Genomic DNA, 23,604 nt, shown 5'->3' with positions numbered 1-23,604 from the left:
CAGAGACTTTTTGCATTTCATTCATTTATTCTGGCAAACTGATTGTTTTTCGTTAATCGCATTGACCCCTCAGCTAAAATCAAGAACAACAGCCGTGTTGTACTTCAAATTGTACACACATAGCACTTTTTGATTCGTGTGTTAAAAACTAATAGCTAGCTTGGCATAAAAACCTTAGCAATATCAAAGCTCATTACGACTATGTCTTAAAAGCAGTTTGCTGATTATTTTCTTCTAACATTGGCTGCACACAGAAATGTGCTGCAAAGTAAAACCTTGCGTAGTGCTAAACTGAGGTCAGCAGCCGCTTCGATGTATCAACTTTATTACATTAATACAATATATATATATATATATATATATATATATATATATATATATATATATATATATATATATATATATATATATATATATATATATATATATATATATATATATATATATATATATATATATATATATATATATATATATATATATATATATATATATATATATATATATATATATATATATATTGTAGCGTGATAATCTTCGTGTTCATAGCCACTGCCATGCATCGCGTGCTGGCGCACTCGAGGACGAAGAAGTTGGTCGCCGCCTTGCTGATTCGCCATGCCTGACGCTCCGCTGCGAGTTCCTCCTGAGCGGCTAGATCCATCTGGGTTTACTGAATAAACACACCCCTACAATTGGTGGAGGTGCGGCGAGGTAGTTCCCATCCACCCTGAAACTCAGAAGCCGCACATTGCACTCTGCTTCCACCCTGCCGGATGAGACCACCTCGACATCGCCACCCATCCCAACCACGGTACTGTGTTCCGGCGTTCTACGGCAGCGTAATCCACGCCTCTTCAGTGGCACGGCCGACCAAGACGTCGACGACTGGTTGTCGGCGTATGATCAACTTCGTCGTCCTCGAGTGCGCCAGCACGCGATGCATGGCAGTGGCTATGAAGACAAAGATATATATATATATATATATATATATATATATATATATATATATATATATATATATGTATATGTATATATATAGCCTTTTCCTGTCTTCGTCACTGTGCGGAAAACAAAGCTCAGTAATACGCGAGAACAAGGAAGAGATATGCGTCAGAAAGCGTGTGTTGAATTATCGGGGAAAGTGGTAGACTTCCTGATATACAACAGTGAGCGCTGCTTTTTGAATAATGGTAAACAACCAACTAGCCCAAAGTTATACGCTGCCTACATCAGCCTAATATTATATGCATATTAGTAAATCCGCTCTAATAGGGCGGAAAAACGCAAGGCAGTTTCCATGCTTGTTGATTTCTCCAACTAAACTTCTTATGCTCTTAACTGTACAAAGCGAAACTCAGACCACCGATATTTGCTCAGTATTCACCAACATTTCATTTATAATTGCGATGGGCTTTTCTGTATTTTAGCAGGTAACCATTGAGAGAAAAAACAGAAATCATGCTCGGTTCCCGTTCCCTCGTCCATTGGGCTCTCAGTTTCACATTTGCGGCCCTTGTATTCGGTACATCAACACTTCCTGAAAGGAAGGCCTATCTGGCGCCTTACCAAGATGCTTGGAAGGTAAGCAGCACGCGCGTATTTTGAAACTTCTGTCAGATAGGGTGAAGTGGTCAACGACTTCGAGTACACTGTTTTGTAATCGTCAGCATCTAACGATGGAGGTGTGTTTTTAATCGTTGAAGCCACATTGCTTTATATTTTAAATGGTGGTATACTGACCTCATTCAAATATTGCACTATGCCGTTTTCAAACACGTATTTATTAAAAATAATTTTCTTAGTCGAACGGAATCTGTTTGTGAGCTTATATCTAAGGACAACATTTTTATAAAGAACCTTTTAAAGTGATGGCTCTGTCGTGAAGATACATGCTTCACGCAACACACAATTCGCAGTCATTTGCGTTTTTGCTGGCTGCTCAGCCAAGCGATAACTTGCTGCTATAACAGCATAGTGAGCTTCGACTATAGGTGTTCTTTAGTGCGAAAATGAAGTAAATTTTACTTTTTGCGCTCCCTCGCAAAACCAGTCAGACCTCGCATTATATCACCCAGGAATGGTTCGTACCCGCCTTATCGTAACAGTCACATTGTGATCTACATATGTATAAGTCGTTAGGCCGCTGGTCTACTCAACTCAAGGATAAGAGCCCAGCAACGGTGGTCGTGTTTCGATGGCTACGAAGAGCGAGATACCGTGTACTGCGCGCACACAGAGCACGGTAATGAACCCCAGGCGGTCGAAATTTTAGTGCCCTTCACTACGGCGTCCCTCATAGCCTGAGTCACTTAGGGACGTCAAACTCTAAAAACAACCAAACCATATCTGTCTGTGTAGAGCAACGGCTCACAGTTTCAGTGAACGTTATCCAAATAATGCGTAAGGTAAAAAGCGATTGTTCGAGAGAAATGGTTTGAAAAAAAAAGCTAGCATCAACAATTTTTGCTTCCAATGTTTACGTGCTAAACTCCACATTCTAGATACTTTATTGTAAATGAAATTGGCGGATTCTTTAAAATCGTTGTCTAAGATGTACAATATAATTTATACCCAAAAACAGAGGTGCAGCCCTCGTTACTAACGTTTGGTACCGTCTTTGCCAAAAGTAACCAGGCAGCATGTTTCGCTTCTCGCTTGAATTCTAAGCCGACATAGATTCCCAGGGGAAAACAACGTGTTAAGAAGTGAGGACACGAGTTCGCATTTACTTCGCACAGATTTGCAGCTTCATAAGTGGAGTGAAGTCTCTAGTACCTTACTCGGATACAGAACACGCAGCCTGGTCACTTTTGGCAAAGACGGCACGTGCTACGCAGTCACCCCTTTCTACACGAAATACGTTACAAACTAATGAAGCTGGCTACTCCGAAGGAAAACTCATTCTATGCGTAAGTCGTACTATGCGAAAATCCTTGTGCGTCAGAGGCCCTTGGTTGTGCTGCTTAAATATGCATGTTGTGTCCACATTTTGACGAAAAATGTGGTGGCGCTTAAGCTCTGCGTTTAAGGTTACGGCGCGAATGCGTAGCCAGCAACCCACATATAAAACATCGCTTTCGGCAGTTCGTATGAACGTGTCTGGGTGGCCTAAGGGTAACGAAAATGCGGCAATTTGAGAGGCTGATTCTGAAATAAAAAGGAAAGGCCCACTTTTTCAACTCCTACCAAACGCAATGTGACAGAAGCCTACGTCCTGCTAGTGCTCGGCCTTGTCAGTTGAAGGCTGCGGCTTGCCAGCGCCATGCTTAGAGTTTTCTCGCACAACGGCAATGTCGGCGGACAGCTGACAACGCTTTATTTTCGCTGCATGCAGCTTTCAACGCTATCGCATTAATAAGCATTGTTTCTAAATTTTCTGCATTCTAAAGTTCATATTAGATAAAGGCCTTCTCATGTTTCTTGCGTTGCTCAAAGGGGAGAGAATAAAACAATGTTTAGACATGTTCTACTGCAAATAGCTTTGAAAAGAATTTTGGCTAGTGCTTAAGCTTCGCTCTCATATGATGTGACGCGAGAGCGCTAATGCGGCCAGCTTTTTCCATTACTCCTTTATTTTTTCAACACACGCTAGTAATCGACAGTAATGTGTGGCACATCTCCAGATATACGCATAATGCGCTGCCTCAGCTATGCCGGACGACCATGCTTTGTTCAGTCAACGGCAGCTGGCGGTTCTTTGCTAAATATTGTATATTTTGTGTGCAATAAAAGCACGGTCCAGGTGCAGCATGTCAGGCTCAACATACTAGGCTCCCAGTGTGTTCCACTTGCACCTTACCCTGCAATCTCCTAGGCACTACACTACCCATGTTTGCCGTTCTTGTCGTGTCAGGTGATCTCGTTACCATGCATCCCTTTAACCAGTCGTTGCCCGCTCACATCTTCTGCCACTACCACCTACCCAGAGGCGCATTACAATGCCTTTCCCTCATAAAGACCACGGCGGATTTTGTAATGAACGGAATCATTACGCTCGGAGAGTTAAAACTTCGTGCACGAACTTTTCACCTAAGATGTTGCGCTTTACACAGTCCACATTGCTAGCAAGCGGGAGGCAGATGGCTATTTATGATTGTTTTGAAGGGCGAAACTGACAGAACTAAAAGGTGCTTCTCCAGCGTGCAACGCATTCACCGTGAAATTAGAAACTGCCTCTGAAACATTGGTGCGAAATATAACTGGCATGGTACTTCTGAAATGTGGCATCAATATACATAAACTAAGCCTGATATCTGCTAGAAAAAATGGTACAATATGTTAAGCACGCTCAAAGGAAAGGGTGCCACAGTGGCTCGAAAACTGCGCCACCCTTGTTTTTCACAAGTTTCGCGATATTTGTATGCCGCTAAGCGCAAAGCCCGTTTCACAAAAGACGTGAGCTGAAGGAAAACAACTTTGAGCACCGGTTTGCAGCGCAGAGTGTTTGTCAGAAATGAAGGGACCTAACATATCTCTACTGTAACCTACTAGAGCTTTTGGCGCCGAAAGGGAATTCGTTGGAATTTCAAAAGGAATTGAATGCCTTTCAGAAGGAAAAATTTTGAGAGAATGCCTTGGACTTTCTTCGCTGAAGAGAAGAGCGCTCTGCAATTTCTAGAGATTTAGACGTCCCAAAAGCAAGTCGCTTGTGCTTAGTGCTTTCTAGAAAGGATTTACGTATGCGCGCAGAATGCTTAAACGATGCATTCAGTTTAAGAGGTACTGAACGAACAAACTGAAGCTTAAGTTTCATCAGTTTAGCTGCACCCGCTGCACCAGTCCCGTAAAGCTCCGGGCGGTGCCTTGAGCGTGCAGTGCCAGTTGCGACTGTTCGAGTCCAGCTTTTCCGGTCTAGTTTAGGGCCTTACCATCTGCTAACCCTCGCGTCACCGACAAATTGCAGCCAGCGCTATGCTGCGCACATCAACGGTCGCCAGCATCCCGTATCACCTGAAGTATTTTCAAACCATGCACTGCAGTAGTTTGAAAATAAAGCAGCTCTATATCACGTGCACATTTCGTCAGCTGGTAGAAACTGCAGATGCATTCCTGCACAGCGCACGATGGAAGTGTCAACATGCTACATGCATACGTTTGGTTTTGGGCTTTTGTAGACCTAGTTACCAGAACGCATGGCCGCGTCCAGGCAAACTCTTGAACCATTCTTGTCCACAAGTAGCGCAAAGTGAGTCACTTCACCGTTCAGCACGATGGAAAGCCATCGGTTGCTTTCATACCAGTTGCAGCCAAACAAATTCGACGCCCTTGAGGAGCGCTGCAGTTTTCGTGAAATGTCGGTGCGATATAACTAATATGTAAATAAACATTGCTGTGTAGAAAACAACGCCATACATTTAAATGTTGCTCATAATTTCTTTACTCTTGAAGCCTGCAGAGCTTTAAGCGGCATTGTAATTGTCTCGCAGACGTTCCTTCAGGACTCCGTGTTCGTGCTTTACCAGAGGTCTTACGAGCATGACCCACTGCTCGGCTGGGACGGCCGATGCATCCATGGCTGGAACTACGAGTGGAATGATAAAGAAAAATACGCTGTCGCTTTAACGTATTTTTGGGACAGCGCTACGAACAAACTGTAAGTGCGTCATATCGCATTTATTTCATCCTATGCGCACTAACTTCATTTGTCGCCTACTGATAATCTATCCGCTCGTATTACATCCTGCAGCGTATCTTTAAAAAAGGTATGCTTTTGGACCGTTAGGAAGAAACGTAGTCGTAATATGCTGTCTGCTTGCACTCGTTCACTGCCTAATGTCACCTTGAAAAGCAGTACAAGAACCCTCCCAGGAACAAAGAAAAAGTATATTGAAAGGAAGCTATTGATTTCACAACGCGATCGCATGAGATAAAGAGAGTTTGTTTAAAATATAGATGAAAGCGGGAATACGTCTTATTAGAGGTTTGGTTTTTAAGCTAAAGCGAAGGTGTTTTCGCATTTTTTTGCTTCAGCTCAGGTCTTGTGATTGCTTCCGAGTGCAGTTTATTTCACTCTTTCGCTGTAGAATTTTGCTTCGGGGGGAGGGGGGGGGAGGGGGGAAGGGATATCTTTAGAGCCTTGCTATGCACTGACCGCTTTTTATTTTCACGCTTTTTTAACTTTTTTCTTCACCCATTCTTTGTGTGCATTGTTTTTTATTGGTCCTGTTTGTGTTATTGTTCTCTTTGATCGCACTTTTCAGCCGTGTTTTTTATACCGCTCATTAACTCTGTGCATTGAAAAGGAAAGATGTAAAACAAAAAGAGTTCTTCATAACTGACACAAAACTGTAACACTAAAGCTTTATGCTACCAAGATTTTCTTTCTGAAGCTGGAAGGGAATCCTTAACAATACATTTGCATCCGTAATCTGCACTACCAGAATATTTTTTGAAAATGGTTGTTCATTTCTTTGTGAGAGAGGGCCGCCATGTTTTGTGTTCTTAGAAGAGAGCTACCTTCCAAAATTATACTCTATTGACGAGGTCACATTTTTCTTTTTGTAAATGATTCTCTATCATCTCGGTGACCGAGAAGGAGGAAGCGGGCTCATCGTCGGAGTCTAGCAAGAAATCTTTATCCGATGGTCTCCCCGGAGGTGGGTACGAGGGTGTGCGGAGGGAAGGGTAAAGCTGTGCCGGAAAAACGGTGCTCACTAGCGCGGTGCCATTCTGGCCGCCATTTTCCTAGAGCGCATCACTGTCACACATCGCATTCACGCGTTAAGGGAAGGCCGGTAACGGTCTGAATTGGTATTTTAGAAATTTCTAAAACTAATACAGCTATATAACGTTTAAAGATATATTTCAACATTTCTTGGACAGTGATTGGGTCATAAGCCTTTAAGATAGGACTACTGTTATTCAAGTTAGCGAACAGACGCTCTTGCTGTTTCGATTTAAATTGTCAGCTTTAGAAAGTCTTGTGAGCCTTTGATTATGAGGCAGCGCAACAAGAAAAACACATGTAGGAAGGGGGAAAATAAAACATAAAAATTCATTTGTAGCATGCCAGTACTTCGTTGTATATGAAATGAAGTTGTCCTGTGGGAAAACGTAAATCAGACAAACAGGCCGATGTTTCAACGAAAGATTGTACGAACACAGTTATAGTATGTGTAAAACCAAATCAGGCTTTCTGTTAAAGCATTGCCGTGAGTGCAAGCATGAGCCTGCTTGCAAACCTAACTTCTCGGATTGCAGCATCCTGGCCAAAATCGTTTGCAAAATAACAAGAAGATTATCGAGGCGAAGGCAATAGCGGATGCGGAGACGTCATGCGTCAGCACAGTATAGATTCATGTTATCCGAGAAAGAGTTGCATTTTCTTGTTGCGCCAAGGTAAACCGTGATTAAGAATGCCGGGAAATCCGCTTGTATCCAACCTTTTTGTGTTGCTTTTGTTGTAGTTGTTTCATATTTATTCTTACGGGCTCCTGAATAACATTCAGTTGTAAGTTCAGCTCTTTTCGCATTTTCCTTTCTGTGTGTTTCATGGTGCGCTGCCTCATAATTATATCTGTGAGCCTGTAGTTGCAAGCTGCTATTTACTTATCAAGATCATATCGTTATTCTATATATATATATATATATATATATATATATATATATATATATATATATATATATATATATATATATACAAGAGCCGCTTTCAGTAAACTGCATCCCGATGCCACTATCGTGTGTTATATACAAAGCAAAAACTAACATGATCGGGCATATTGCTCCACCTGTGACTAAATGCATTTACAAATGTAGAACCTATTATGTTAAAGTGCTACATGGTACATTTAAAACCTTCATTATTAGGTTCACTCTCCACATCAAGATATATGCGTGAACCTCGGACTGCAAGAAGTGTCAACGACAAATGGCACTCTATGTGAAATATTCACATCATCGTTCTTTTGTGGTGACGTTCCGGCAATATATACAAGCGAACGCATAGAGGTTCAGAGCTCTTTTTGCTGTCGGCCTTTCAAGTCCCTTTCCGTGACACCTAAGGTATCATGTGACAGGCAAAACATTTGGGCGAACATTTTTTTTCTCAGTAGTTCGCTGATCAGAAAGAAGTCAAGAGAATTACGTTGGGAACAAACGATGAATCTGCGAAAAACACTAAAAACAGCGAAAAACAGAGAATAACAGAAATTAAACAGCTGTCTCGCAACTAAAATATGTTGTTACAGAAAGAAGACTTATGCTATATGAAAATACGCATACAGCAAATGAAGCATAAGAAACCAACGAAAAAACGCGAACAAGGACCTGTTGTCCCCGATAATGACGATTCAGAAATGTAACTTCTAGATCAAATCACTGCGCGGATGGATATCTGACGCACTCTGTTCCACCACTCCAGATATGGAAATATACAAACACTTCTCTGGTTAGCATATATCTGAGCGACCATAACAAGATCAGTTTGATCAAATAGTTATATACATCATGACCTCTTTTTCTTTCTTGCCTTGTCTCCATCACTCTGCCGACATGTGCAACCAATGGATAGTAGACTGATCCGCGTAAAATTTCTCAGGTCTGTGAGGTCCCTTTTCTTTGTACATGAAGATAATATTAGCGTTCATTTAAGGTTTGGATACACTTGAAGCCATGGGGCATTGGCCACTTTTCCAACTACAAGTTCACCACCTTATTCAGCAGATTTGTAGATATACCTCATTCTCAGTAGCGGATTTTTTCCGTCTGCACGGCTGGAAAGCTTTCCTGGAATTTCTTGATCACCGACGACACATTTGTATCCAATATGGGCACCGCAAAACGCCTACATTTCCTTTATGCTACTTGTTCTACTAGAGCGAAGGAATTTTTTAGTCTGACTGCTTGGTTTAACCTTTATATTAATTTGAGCCAATCTCAGATGACACAGCAACAGCAAAGTGCCCGAATAAACAGTGCTATTAAGGACGCTGCTTCTAATTGCAGGTTGTGTATAATTTAAAAAGAAAAAAAAAACGAGAAAGGAACGGAGAAAGAGCGAAAGAAAGAAGGAAAGGTGGGGGAAGAAATGAAAAGAAAGAAGGAAAGAAATCAAGAAAGAAATAGAAGCAACGGCAGCGAATGTAATAAGCTGCAAAGACAGAAATAAAGATCCAAAGGCAAAAAGAAGAAAACAAACAAAAAAACGAGCGAAATCAGGAAAGAAAGAGAGAGAGGGCAAAAGAAGATGACGTAGTTTCTCGCACCCTATTTCGGTTCTGGTGTAAGGTTTCTGACAAACAGCATCGTAGCCTTTGCCGAGAAATTATTCCCTCTATAAAGCAATCGTGTAAGCTGTTTAATAATAGTTAACCTTAATTGGTTCACAGGAGAGGAAAGGCGTAGTATCTGTCACACTTGTTTCTTTGGGCAGATTGATTTATATGAAGGGAAAGGTGCGGGAACTGATTGATTGATTTATTGATTGATTTATGGGAAAGGAAAGGCGCAGTAACTGTCTCACTTGTTTTCTGTGGACACCTCTACCACGCCCTAAGGGAAGGGAGGAAGGTGGGAGTGAAAGTGGAAAGAGAGAAAGAGGAGCCGTAGTGGAGGACGAAGGAGTAATTTCGACCACCTGGGGATCTTCAACGTGCGCTGACATCGCACAGCACACAGACGCCTCTTCGTTTTGCCTCCATCGGAACGCAGCCGCCGAGGTCGGGTTCGAACCAGAGTACTCCGGCACAGTAGTCGGGCGTCTTCCCACTGCACCACCCCGGCGGCACCTGAACAGCGCCGTAAGGGAAGAGAGGAAGGTGGAAGTTAAAGTAGAAAGAAAGAAAGAGGAGCTGCGGTAGAGGGCTTCGGAGTGATTTCGACCTCCTGGAGATCTGTTAACGTGCGCTGACATCGCCCAGCACACGAACGCCTCTTCATTTCACCTCCACCGAAACGCAGCCGCCGCAGTTGGGTTTGAACCCGGGTACTCCGTTCAGTTTTGTGTTCGGGTAGAGCGGCTTTACCATCAGGACAATGACCACCAACTAAACATGAATGACCACCAACTAGCCCAAACCTCCGTTCTCCCGTCAGGAGAGTTGGATTAGTGATTCTTTTTTTTTTCAGAGTTAACCGAACCGTGTACCTAACTCCTGAGGCAACAGAAGGCTACACGGTTCCGAATGCTATGGCTGTCTCCCCTTACAAAGGCAAGTATGCTGTCGCAACTGGATTATTTTTAATTATTAATATATAATTGTGAACCGCCATTGTGAACCTGGGCCGAAGTTTGATTGGAAGCATTTCTATATGAATCTTCCACGGCTTTTTCAAGACGTGTTTCAATTTCTAGACGTGTTGAAATTTCTCGTTCGGGCTCTCGCTTTTTCCTCCTTTTCCGCTCAACTCAATTCAACGTTATTTACAAGCTCCACTCGACCTGCGTTCGATACCCTCTGTTTCTGTTAAAAAAAGGTCGCGTACTTTTCCATTGGAAAATAATTTTATCTGTACCAAAGTTAAAAAGTTTGGCTTCCTAAACGCTTATATAACTTATCTCATAAGCTAACACTCAATGGAGTGGGGAAAAGCGGTCAGTTTCCGTGAGAAGAATGCCGGTAGTGAAATAAATCTAATTCTCATATTTTAAAACAACGCGCGCTAACTATGAGAGTTCCCTTCCTTCCCCTAAAAACAACAGTAAAACGAAGGCAATGAAATTTTTAGTTCACAGTGCGAAGTATTGTAGATGCTGATTGCCTACTGGCGTCCGCTATAGACCGATTTACTGAAATCAAGCACAGGAGGGCAAAGTACATTCTAACCGCATTTATTACAATTGTCCACTGTTCCTTGTGTGCTTGCATTCGCGGGCTTTATGCATAGCAGTACAGTCTTGATAGTCCTGAAACCATTTACCAAAAACCTTTTATCAACGCCCGAAATCAGAGATAACATCGTCCGGACAGCAATGGGTCATAGGGGTTCACAAGAAATTATGGAAATCAGAAGCGTAAGCAAGAACCACAAAACGATACCCCAAATGTGGTTCTGCTATGTTTTTAATTCAGCCTTTTCCATTGGGCCCCAAATCAAACTGGCAGTGAACATTTCCTTTTCTAAGGAGACAGACCTCCTAGCAGCGGCAAACTTAAATGTGTGCTACTCATTTCATTTTCTACACCGCCGTAAACTCCGTAGCACAAGCTGTGCCCCCGCAAGCGTTCTCCTCAACGATACGTTGTATTTCTTGTACAAAGTTCAGAGCTGGCTAAAATTTGTCTTTTGTTTCTCGAACCTTAGGCTGAACGTGAAAAACCAAACCGGTTGCCAAGAACCACCAGCATTTGTGATACCTGTTATCTGGAAATTTGAGGGTTGCGATGTTTGTAGCAAGCACCTGGCGTCTTCGCCGTCAGCGATTTGATTAGATATCATGCCCCCGTCCTTACAGCAGTACTTTAACACCTTCCCACAATCAGCATGTTAATGCATGGAAGGCAGATTAGGACGTCGTCTTTCTTTGAAACGGGGTACGGATCGTTTCCACCCTGTTCAACTTTTTCTCTTTCTATTCTCTCATGGTGATTAAAATCAGTAATTCACCATTTCATTTACGTAGTACGTCTCAAATTTTGTACGCCTAAGGGCATGCAGCAACCCTGCTTTTTAAGGGTTGTCAGATATTCTCTCCATGTAAAACAATATAAGTCGAGTTGCATAAGCTGCCAGCTGGTGGCAATCACTCCTGCAAGCATTTTTGATTTCTCGTCTACATTTATGATGCAGCTGAGGCCGGAGGTATTAATGCGATAGCATTTAAGGCTCCGTTCCCCCGTTCTATAGTAAATGCGGCATTGTCACAATTTCGCCTTTGTGCCCGAAAAATCACGGGCATGGCTCTGGCATGTGGCAGTCTGTAGGTGGCATGTCCGAGCGTTCATTCTCCTATAGAATAAGTTAGTAGGCGCCCGGGCTAGTTGTAGAAGGCGACTTGTGGTTGAGGCTGACTTCGCGTAGTGAATGCGCCCCGGATTCACGGCTGCTGAGCAAGTGGAGCCTGCCATCGAGCTGCTGGTCTGTCCGAGCCTATGTTGTTCTCTTAACATTGTGTGCGCGAGTTCGCGCGCCAAACTATACTTCGTCGTTGGCGCAGGGGGCGATGTAACACAAAGTGAGGAGGACCTGACAACTAGGGTTGCTCATTTGCAGGGGAGGATAGATGAGAAATCATCTTTCAAGGAATCTTTGATGCCGAGAGAGGCACGCTACTTCAAGGCCACTCAGGCGCATTTATACGACTAGGTTAAGGCGGGGATTTATATGTCGGGTGACCGCTCATGAACAGTAGCCAGATAACGTGGTAGCTTAGGACAGTATGCTAATAATGATCTGAAATACATTAGAAGCATAAAATCAGGCGATTGACGATTAGTAGCAGATACTACACGCACGTACTCGAAGAGGGAGCCGCAAGTGGGAGCCCTTAACATTTTCGCGTGATACCCTTGAACGCATAGCTTAAAGGGCCCCCAATAATTTTGACAATACGCTCAACCATGCTGTGCTGCAAAAAGAGAACATGGTTTTAGAAGCTGCTTCTGCGCCATCGGGTGCACTGGAACGCTGTATAAAGAGCCTTCGGATGGCAATCTGCAGAACGCTTTTTTTTTTGCACTGCTCTTTAAACGTGGTTTAGTGCCTGAAGAACTTCATTTAGGCGAGCCCATGTTTACGTGTGCTGATCGCTGTCGCGTGCCGGCGTGCACCGTTCATGCACAAGTGCCGGCATTTAGCCGGTTAAAGAACACCGGGGTCCCGTATAGCTCAGTTTTCTATAACAGCGGCTACCGGACGATACCCATGTGGCACGTTATTACAAAGGCCTTCTGTCTTTCACTTGGGAAAAAATATGGCAGTAAAAGACGGGCCTCAATTGGGTCCATCAGGGTCAATAGGTGAGCGCCCTAACTACTGAGCCAGAGCAGCAGGTTCGCACGTTGTGATATGTCCCTAACTTGACATCCTTTAATGCGACATGAAGGTATTGCACCATAGCAAAAAACCGAGGTTATCAGGAAAACATTCATGACGTGAAGTGGGCCGCCCAGCGTGATAAATCAATGCGGTGATGAATGCAGAGCATCTCTTCGTATTAAATCTCATTTCTAAGATAGACAGCTTCGTGTACGGTTCCTTTGCTGTGTGCTTATGAGCCCGGTTTCAAGAAGGTATATAACATAAATCAAAACATGTGCTATACCAGAGATATCGCAGAAACGTGTTCTCCGTTTAATGCGACACTGGTATAACTGAAAGAAGTTCTGCTTGTCGAATCAGAGCGCAGTCTTTAGCAGTCAACCTGGCCACTCCTGCAGCTTCCAACCACTTCGGGATGAGACGTTTGGTTGGCGCGCTAAAAACCAAATCACCAAGGGGTCAGACAGTTTGACCAGCACCTTGTAGCAGTCGTTTCACGCTGCCAGTCTTGAAGCGAAACCGAATATTGCATCGAGAAGCACCCACGCGGACTTTCCCGGTTTGGGTCAAATGAGGCTCCACCGTAAAATCATGATAGCGGTTCAAGGACTGAGTCTATAAAGAATAGATGCCTACGTCACAGTGGTGGACATTTGTTGCATGAAGCACGGCGAAACGCTGCAGGCATACCTCATAGTCTTATCGCTGTCTGTTTCGGGCTGCACTTTTTAATCTCTGCTCTGCGCCACAATATTGCTCCAAAGACGTCATTTGAACACCCCGTTTAGTAAACTAAAACTTAAATTTTCTAACTATGGGCAACGATGTGTGCTGTAAAAATTGCTGCACTGAAAAGTAAACAAAATTAGTTTTTGATATCTTACTGCAGCAAGCAAACTACAGACATCGAAATCCTTAACCTTATAATGTGATCAGCTGCTTAGATTTTATTTAGGTAATATCCTGACTACTTTTTATAACGATAGGAACTGCATGTGGCAGTTACTTCAGACATAAGTTCTATCCGTCTATTAAATAATTTATGTCAAAAGCCTGTGTGGAAAACCGCCCGATGAAAATGATTCACAGGGCGCGCTCTTTTTGGAAGCGTGAAGGAATGTTGTACTTCGTTCATACTTTAGCGCGGTTGTAATTGCAGGGGCACAGCGTTCAACAGCAGACAGTATAGCTGGCACGCTCTTATTCCTGCTCCTGACAACTTTTTTACTGGAGGCCTAAATGTTTCCCATGAAAGATATCAGAAGCAATAAATTTATATTGCAACACCAAAATGAAAAATGCCCAAGCTGACAATTGCCGTCAGAGCCCTAAAGCTAACCGCACCTCTTGCCAGCCACAACTTTACCCCAAGGGATAAAATCGTAAATTATTCTTCATTTTCATTTCGGGACAAGACTGTGCTTAGTTTTGCGCTTTGTGAACTGCAGTATTTTTCGAATATCTTTTTTGGTGCTGCCATATTCATTTCAGACCCAAACTCTGCTTTATATCTTTCACGCGCAGGACTCAACGTATTCTGATAATCTGTGAATAATCCTTGGCTGGCACAACTAAAGGGTTAAAGGGCCATAACACAACAACCAGTAGCATCACCTGCGAGCGGTTATCGGCAAATGAAAGCATAATAATATTTATCTCTAAGAAATGTGTGTTAAATTACAAGTATTTTTCAAGAAAGTTTGTTCTCATACACAAATATTCATTAGACGAATTTTACCGAAACACGTTCCAGGAAAGACGTAACCCTCTTTTTTCCAGCCAAAACATTTCTTGGAAGGTGACCAATTGGAGCTGAATATGTCGCCTGTTCAATTTCCCAATGCAAAGTGTTTCACAATAGAATAGCAGATTTACGCCACATTGGAACCGAGACAGCTGTCCGAAGAATGGTTGTGTAACCAGTTTGGTATAGAATCAGTAAATAGAGAGATTTAGCTTACCGTGATCCGCAATCCGCCACTGTAGCTCTCTACCGCGCGTGGGCGGGGCGGTCAAGCTGATTGGTGTGACGCGGCAGGTCTGTATGCCGATGGATGGATGGATGGATGGATGGATGGATGGATGGAGTATAGGAGCGTCCCCTTTGAAACGGGGTGGTAGCAGTAGCTATCATGCTCATTTTTCTCCATATATCTTAATTATTGATTTAGAATGGTTAACTAAACCATCATTCTATTTACATCCAGTATGTGGCGCCATCTGTCGGCGGCAGGGGGGGTCTGGGCATGCGCAGTGGAACGCGCGGTGGCGGATCCCAGTAGCGGATCGCGGATCACGGTAAGCTAAATCTCTCTAATAATGACCCCCCTCCCCCCCCCCCCCCCCCCATTGAGATCCGTAGGTGCTGCCTTTCAGCATAGAGTGGACAAAAGGAAAAAGGAGGAGCGGCTCCTTGGTACAGTTTTATCTCTTATGCATGCCGTAGTTCCACTCGCGGTTTCGGCGGATAGACAACGGCTGTTGCAGGGCAGACTTTAGGGCCAACGCCGACAGACGGATTTTCACGTAATGGGTCTATCAAGGATTTCGCCTTATAAATACTGCTTATTGACAGAATGTGGGGCTATACGTAATTTTCTTTTTCGTTTCACAGGCAGAAAGAACCCAGAATGAAAGAAAAAACTAAAACGAAAATGTACATCATAGAAATTTTCTGTTAGCTCAAGAGAAACACCTGTCAACAGAGTAAACAGAGATAAAAGTGAAAAAAAAAAAAACACAACGCGCAGTATACCAGATAAAGTCTGTCAATTAACAGAGATATTGCGTTTAAAACAGAGAACTAGAAGACACAGAAAATTTGAAACATAACGAAACAAAACATTTCTGTATTTTTCGACAAATATTTCTTACAGCGTTGTTTTTATCAAAGTTTTCGACGATTCGGACATATAATATATCTACACGGCGACTACGAATTCATAACAGAACGACGACTTAGGCAGGCCGCAATGCATTCGACAGGCGTGATTTGGATACAAAAACAGCAATCTCGGCCCATCGTTCAGCGTTGTGCTGTATTTTTCACTCCGCTCTCTTTAAATCGCTGATGCAGTTCTTGTCTCTCTCTTTTTCTCTCTCTCTATCCACCGTAAAGATAGAAGCCTCTGTGACGCCCCGCCTTTTAACATTTCCGCAAAAGAAAATGTCTCCGCGACCAGTGGAACTGCAGGGGCAGGCGGCGCTTAGACGAGTCGCCAGAGTAGCGCAGGCAACTGCCAGGGATTACACGGCGCATACCTGCGCTTGTAAAATAAGGGGACGAAAACAACCGGCAAAAACAGGCCATGGTACCGTCAGGGAGGTGACAAGTAGGTAGGGTTCAATTATCTGAAATTGAACCCGAGCGTCGCACGTTAGGTTAATAGCAGGTCGGACAAGTAAATAAATAGAAACAGGGGTTCTATTTATCGTGTTCCTTAGAAGAGACGCATCTCGTCAGAACTGATCATTGGCCAAGTTCGTGCGCATTTCAAGAACACCGTGACTCTGACAAGGACAGAAGGAAGACACACGGACCACCGCTCTTATGTTGGCGTCCAACTTCCGTCCTTATCTAAGTCGCGCTGTTATTCTTGAAATGACATATGTCGTCGACATTTATGGTCCACAACGCACGGTCGGAATTTCAAGCAGAACGCACGCGCCTGGCATAACACGCGGAATTGAGCTTCCCGGCATCTGTCCAAGAGACGCCCCCTACCCTTCTCTCCCGTTAGATAGCTCTTCCTATCCTTTCCGCACCTCCCCTTCGTTCTCACCGCCATCGACGCTTAAACGGTTGTCGACTACCTAACGAGCCACATTAGCAGCGCTGTAGAATCATCATTTGCTCGAATATTCGGATATCCCGTGTTCGCGATACTCTGTATTCGTTTCTGTGCTAGCTGCGGCAAAAACTTCTGTGCTTAAGGAATAAGGCCAGGGATATAGGCGTACCTAACGACATATGCAAATATCGACTATGAATTTGCGGTCTTCGTTTCTTATTGTGAAGCCGTTTGTAAGCATCTGAATTTATTTAAAAACTAACTAGACCAAGCATTATGGCTGTAGAGCTTCTTCATATACGTCTTGGGGCACTTTAAAAGCAATTGCTATCTTCTACCAGAACGGCTCGCTGTTAGGCACAACACTCTCAAAACGAAGAGCAACACCTTGTACGCTCCGAAGTGCACAGTCAGCGCTGATCACCATCCTTTTCTCTCAATCCGACGTGTCATGCGGCGCACGTAAATATACAACATTATTGCAATAGTTTATGTTATGTATCAGTTCGGAACCTCGTTTAGCTATATCTCGTCAATCAGAGCCTCTTTTCATCTCCCAAACCTTCTGTCACCTATCTACCCCGTTCAGTTTCTTGCCCTCTCACCTACCCTCCTCCACTTTCTTCAGGTTCTTAGTGCTGCAACATCACCATCACTGACACAAAACTCAAAAATGTAACATTATGAATCAAGCCATGGGGAGGTATCTTTAATTCTCGTCACAGATGAAGCTCAGTTCTGTGATTAGGAAACCATTGAATATTGCATTTATGAAGATTGATAAAAACATTTATTTCGTTTAGACGCTTTTTTTGATATGTTTGTTTTAAGAGTCAGAGGGTGCTTTAGGGAACAAAAATCGGCTACAGACGTTTACATAGCAGGATTTTTGTGCTTTTATTTTAGTGGTTGTTTTCTGTCCTTCTTTAAGCTACAAAAATGTTTTAAAAATTTTGTCGCTTACTTATCATTGACAAATTTTCGGCAGCTTTTTATTTCGTTGTGTAACGTGCCATCTTATAATTCACCTTCCGTTGTCGTATACCTTCAAATGTTTTCCTACTAACTGGTACAATAACGCGTGTGTATAGCATATTTTGTACTTGTTAGGAATCTTTTAGGAGCACCCCGCATGTCTTGTGGCATGCATTTTCTCCCCCTGTTTATCTATGCCTTGCGTAATCTTTTCAAACCACATTTATTAGCTTTAAACGGCGCCTTACAATGTCAAGTATTTCCAATGGCCGCACAGAACTCTATCGCTCCTTATTCTCCGGGAAAAGAGTGGCATACAGGCCAGTCAGACGGCGAATACGCTTCATCGGGCTGATATTTTCTGACTGTACCAGCTAATGAGACAAGAAATTATGTTTTTGTTTTCGATTGACAATAACTGTATGGGTAGTCTGCCTGGCGAGGACGCCAAACGTGCGGAGAGATCCATGAACCAAGAAAGTATGCCTTGTGTACCTCCCTTTTCTTGTTTCCACCAACAGCAGTCGGAAGAGAACATTGAAAATTGTTCAGAGACGACAGAAATAAAGTTGATAACTGAAGACTTTATCAGAATCCTGTAAAGATAACGCGACTTCGACATTGCTGAAGTCTGGTAATGGCGCTGACTATGGACAAGTTAGTACGACATTCTAGGAAAAAGCAGCGCACCAGCACCAACGCAAGGAAGAAGAACCAAGACACAGCGCTGATACAGAGTACCTCTCTGTAAGTACATGAGGCCACTTCTATTTACTAGAAATGAACAAAAGGGAAAAAATAGCAACCACTCTGATCATTCACAAGACAATAATTTCTGCTACGACAGAAGAAACTCGTGTTCTTTATTTGATATGGCGACGGACGGACTGCTAACGGCGCTTCAAAATCTCTGATGCCTCAATGATCTCTTTTGTGATAGTATCTTTGTGATATGCTTCACCTTGGTGCTCCTCGTCCAGCAGATGACAAGCACAATCACGGCAAATGATCCCGATGATGCGAGCAGCATTTCTAACATTATTGCTGTGTTGTCTTGTGATTGCTTATTGTGAACATTATTGTTTTGTCAAGTATCAGAGTGGGTGGTATATTTTCTTGTGGTTTTTCCTTTTTGGTTTATTCCTGGTTTTTGTGCTGGTGCTGGTGCGCTCTCTAAGTGCATGTTCATCTTTTTAAAGTTTTTTGTTCCTTGTATGTTCACAGTGCATTAGCTGAGAAAATTCAAAAGATAAAATATTCATTTTTATTTGAGGTTTATTGATAAAATGGTGAGTAAAATATATCTAAAGTTTGCTGATGCCAATGATGTCGGAACCTTCTGTAATGAAGAAATGGGCACAAGAAAAACAGCTTTCTCACAGTACACAAACATACCGTAAAGCGCAAAATATTTTAATTTCTCTTTCATAGTAGATATAAACCTTCAGTGGAACTGAAAAGGCTGGTAAGAGGATAACTGTTTAGTATTATTAATGTTCGTGTGTTTTCATTATTTCACGCAGATAAGCTGGTCTCCGTGTATTACCCGTTCGTGGCATCGGAATACCGCAACTGCGACATAACGCGGGCGCCACACTACAACAACGGTGAGCAACTCGGCTGTAGGAGCATTGGACTGAAGTTTTGAAAACCTAGTAGTGCCGCCGCGTAAACGCCTAAAACAGCTTAACTGGGCAGTACAACAGCGGCCCTTGCTATGCTGCAGCGCCAATCTCGCAGACTTTCTACGACGACTCGCCCTTTTTTTCCTCCACTTTCGGGCGCGTAAAAAGACTCGTCCAGTTTCAGAGATATCGTTGTGAGCCGGCAGTAGGTTATGAATGAAAAATGAATCGCTGCTCGTTACCTTCCGGCAAGATGTTCGAAGCATAGTCTCTTACTGTTACCTAGAGGGAAAGCTGTGCTGCCGTCTATGGGAGTTTACATGGAGTTTCCAGACGGCCAGTTCAGCCACCATGCGCGCTCAAAGCATCATGGGCTGGAGAGCTACCGAGTGCAGAACTACAACTTTTGGACAAAACTAATGCAAAGATAAACGTTGTTCTACAGTAAATAATGTCCTATCATTCAATATTATGACTATAAATTGCAAAAAGAAAAAGAAAGAGCATGTCAGTGTGAGATTTATACAATATAAGCGATGGCTCTTTCTCCTATTGGCTAAGTTTTGAGCAGCCCAAATACCAATATTTCGCACTTAATAGGCAAAATTTGAAACAGAAAAACGTTATAAAAATATTTATGGTTGTGCAATCACTTAAGAAAGTTTTTAATGGCATTTCGGGAAACAGAAACCATTTATTGACGACGTCTGCTTTTGCGCCTTCGCTACTATGGCTTTCGCGGTCTATGTACGCACCTTCAGATGATGATGATGACGAAAAAGAAACATCGCAGTAACGCCACACCACGTACCCGAGAAAAACCGACTGTCCCGCAACAAGTAGCACACCGGCCCATGATTCTTAGCGCGCCCATGGTGGCTGAAGTATAGCGCCCTCAGCTTTCCCTCTAGTTAGTGTAAGGAACTCTATGGTTCGAAGCATGCAGCATCTATCCTACCGTGTGCCTCTTCGTCTCATAATATCGTCGCCGTTGATATTGTCCCTCACATCGTAGAGGCCCATAAACAAGATAGCAATTACAGTGTTCGGCGTTCAACTCTACCGCTGTCTTTCATAGCCGTACGAAACGGTGCTACTACATGCCTACTACGGTAAACTGGGGCCGTAGTTTGAGAGACACGTCATTGGCGCTATGCCTGTTATTCCGCTGGATAAAAGCTGAAGTCGAGTACCACTCGATGACTAAGTGTGGGTGTGTACCTCTGTCCGTCGCCCAGGATTGTCGGAGAAGTTGCCTAACCTCTACTTTGTCCCATACAAAGAGCTGCGTCTTCTCGCCGATGGAGCTTATGAAATTCTCCAGATGGCATTGTGCATAGTAAATGAAGTCAAACTCAACCTAAGGTAGTGCACGTGCTCCGCATGGAGCCTAACTTCCTGTTGTGACGACCGGTGTTTCCGTTTTGAGATTTTTTAATCAGAGGAGTGTTCGGCCTGGCATTTATTGCCATTTATTTGTTCTGTTCTCTTTCTCGCACTGGACAGCCAGAATCCCACCGCTACTTAATCATTTTCAGGAAGAGAAGCGGAAGGGGGGGGGGGGGGGGGTATAATGCCATCGAGTGTCATTTCGTGGCACTTGAAGTTATTATTTTGAAAGAAGTGGTGGACACACGAGCTATCAGAAATTCAACGGTGCCGAATGTGAGCCTGCTTCTTCTGGACCAGGACAATATACAGAATACAGACACCTATGTAAGCATGTTCATTCGTGCTCGCAAGAAAAATTGTCCGTTATGTTACTGCTTGGAACAGCTGGCCAAGAAAAAGTGCGTGCCAAGCAAATAAAGGGCAGTATAACATACTAGAATTTACTTAAGCCATTGCTATCTCAATAATTGAAAGAAGCTGTTCACATTCAATGGAAAATAACAATATAAAGCATTTAGAGCGTATTTATGATTACTAACCACTCTACAATAGCATTCAGACCATGAAATGTACCGCGTGCTTGAGCTGTCAGTACGTTCTAAATATGCGAATCCCCACTGTTCCAAGCAACAGTGCTGGCTCGAGGGTTGGAAGCACACAAGTTAAGTTGAAGGCAAGACAGTCGTGCAGTGGAAGAAGCTCAGTAGGTTTTTATTGCTATCTTTACCTAACGACGAACTCGTATCAAAACTCCTGCCGCTGCGTAATTCGAACATTGCTGCACTATCGGTTAAGTACACCTTTTTGTTTGACTTCCAGTTCATGGATTCTCAATTCCCCCAAAATACGAGCGTAAATAAGCAGTTAAACGGGGCGAATAGAAAGCAAGAACCAGCTTAGGATCAAATAAACTTTCAGGGTCATGCACGCCGTGAACGCAACCCAAGCACCCTATGCACGGCTCCCGCAAGATGCCTACCAGGGGGCTACTTCTGCCTCTATCGAGGGCTATCGAGGTTGCCTATCTCGGTTTAGGTTCCGTGGATTCAGCACCTCAGCTTAGGTTATGTAAAGCTTTAGTAGCGCTCCACTACGCACATGTGCCTGGCTATCGACCATCAGCTAGCTTAGACTTGGCTTTTGAGTTATGCACGTCGTATAATGTCTGAAATTTGGTTATTTATTAACGTTTTAGAATCCTGGCAGCCCTGATATCGTTTTCAGGGCTTCCAAGTTGTTGTAATCCGCTCCGCTCCGTAATGTAACCAGAAGCTGCGGCTTATGCCGATTCCATGCATTCGGACGCAGATGCCGAAATTTGCCCTATCCAGAAGACGCCAACAGGGGGGGGGGGGGGGGGGCGTCTATTTATTAGGCGTCTATTAGGCGTCCATTTATTCGAGTAATAAAGGGCTCCGACCATTTTGACAACTGTAGCGAAAAATGGGGGTGATTTTTTATTTTCTGCAGATAACTGCTGAAAAATGCACAGCAAGAACTACAGCTGTGAGGCTCGCTCTATCAATGAAGGAGCACTTGGGAACAGATGAAACTTCACTGCGTAGACTAAAGAACAGTCCTGTGGCAAAAACATGTGCGCTGAAAAGTCGGATACATGAAATAGCAATAAATATTAAGTGATAACGTCTGTAAAGAGCGTCTTTGCTGTACCAAAATAGTAAAAGTGATTAGAGGCCGTAGAGTGTATGTGTAACCTAAAATGAGAGAGGCGGCGGGATGTACAATATCATTGAAGCGCAGCATTGGCAACCTGTTTATTAAAATACGAAGCGCCAATCACTGAAGTGTGGTTTTGTTTATAAATGATGAATATAACACAAGAAGAGAAATACGGGTACTACTGTTGCTAAATGAAAGCAGTCGATTCTTTTAATATTACACTGCATACAAAGAACTGCAGGCCTCTGAGCAAAAAAGCTTTGGTATAACCTGGCTGATTTAAATTACTTTAGCCGACCATAGATTGGGAAGGCACAATTCTAGTAACATATTCATCACAATAAAAAACGGTAGCATACTCTGGCTACCCATTCATCAAACCGAGGTATTGAAAAGTGTGTTATGTATTAATCCACGTTTCTCGCACAGGCTGCGACATGTGGGTCACCCTGGAAGGCCTGCACAACGTCAGCAGCGAATGCTTCTTCATCTACGATCTGCTATGCGGACCGAACAAGTTCAAAAAGTACGACGAGGAATTCTGCAGAGACAAAACACAAATAAAGTGAAACTGGTTGCCTATGAAACCCAGTTTATATTTCCATTTTCTTCCTGCTATAATTATTAGTGGTATCGGGCTTCTACCCAGGGCATCACAGGTATCGTCTTTACTGTTGACTGCGGCAAAATTAGATGCACCTGGGAAGCGTCTGACTTTTTACTCGCCCCCAGAGCTTACGTCGTATCTGCGTGGTCCTGGCTAGGGGAGAAGGAGGTAGGGAAAACGAATAATGAAACTGCGCCGAAAAATCACGAAAAAAGAAATCAAAGCAACAAATAACTCACCTCCAACCATCCTTAATAACTTCACTCTCCTGCTGCAAGATTGAGGGCCCCTGCTAGTCAGACATGCAATATTTTTGCAGTAGTAACATTACTAGTTGGGCGAGGTGAATCTTATATATACTGGAGGTAGCGCAGAAAAAGAGGACGAAGAAAGAAAAAAAGAAGGACATAACACGAGCGCTCATGTTGTGTCCTTCTTTTCCTTGGTCCTCATTTGATTTCCGCTACCTCTAATATAAAAGATTTCCCACTAACTAGGCAACACATGTGTGTTGTTGTATCTGCTAGATTTGCTCTTGCGCATCAAAATGTGGGCATGCAAGGGGGCTTTTCAGTTTATGGTTTGTCGGCCAGATAAGCACTTGCACTGA

General features: G+C 43.2%; 1 protein-coding gene across 1 annotated transcript; it reads left to right on the top strand.

Moving 5' to 3' along the window:
* The first annotated feature begins 1,461 nt into the window (after window positions 1–1,461).
* On the top strand, window positions 1,462–22,956 carry LOC146199953 (uncharacterized). Its single transcript, XM_084592241.1, has 5 exons — window positions 1,462–1,584; window positions 5,430–5,596; window positions 10,072–10,165; window positions 19,219–19,297; window positions 22,817–22,956. The coding sequence occupies exons 1-5, from the start codon at window positions 1,462–1,464 to the stop codon at window positions 22,954–22,956; spliced, it is 603 nt and encodes a 200-aa protein (XP_084448367.1).
* The last annotated feature ends 648 nt before the right edge of the window (window positions 22,957–23,604 follow it).

The sequence above is a fragment of the Amblyomma maculatum genome, chromosome 2 (genome assembly GCF_055883805.1).
Source record: "Amblyomma maculatum isolate TAMU_Amacu chromosome 2, ASM5588380v1, whole genome shotgun sequence".
In the NCBI taxonomy this organism is placed as follows: domain Eukaryota; kingdom Metazoa; phylum Arthropoda; class Arachnida; order Ixodida; family Ixodidae; genus Amblyomma; species Amblyomma maculatum.
Note: the sequence above shows the minus strand (reverse complement) of the source record. Positions and strands in the feature narration are given on the sequence as shown.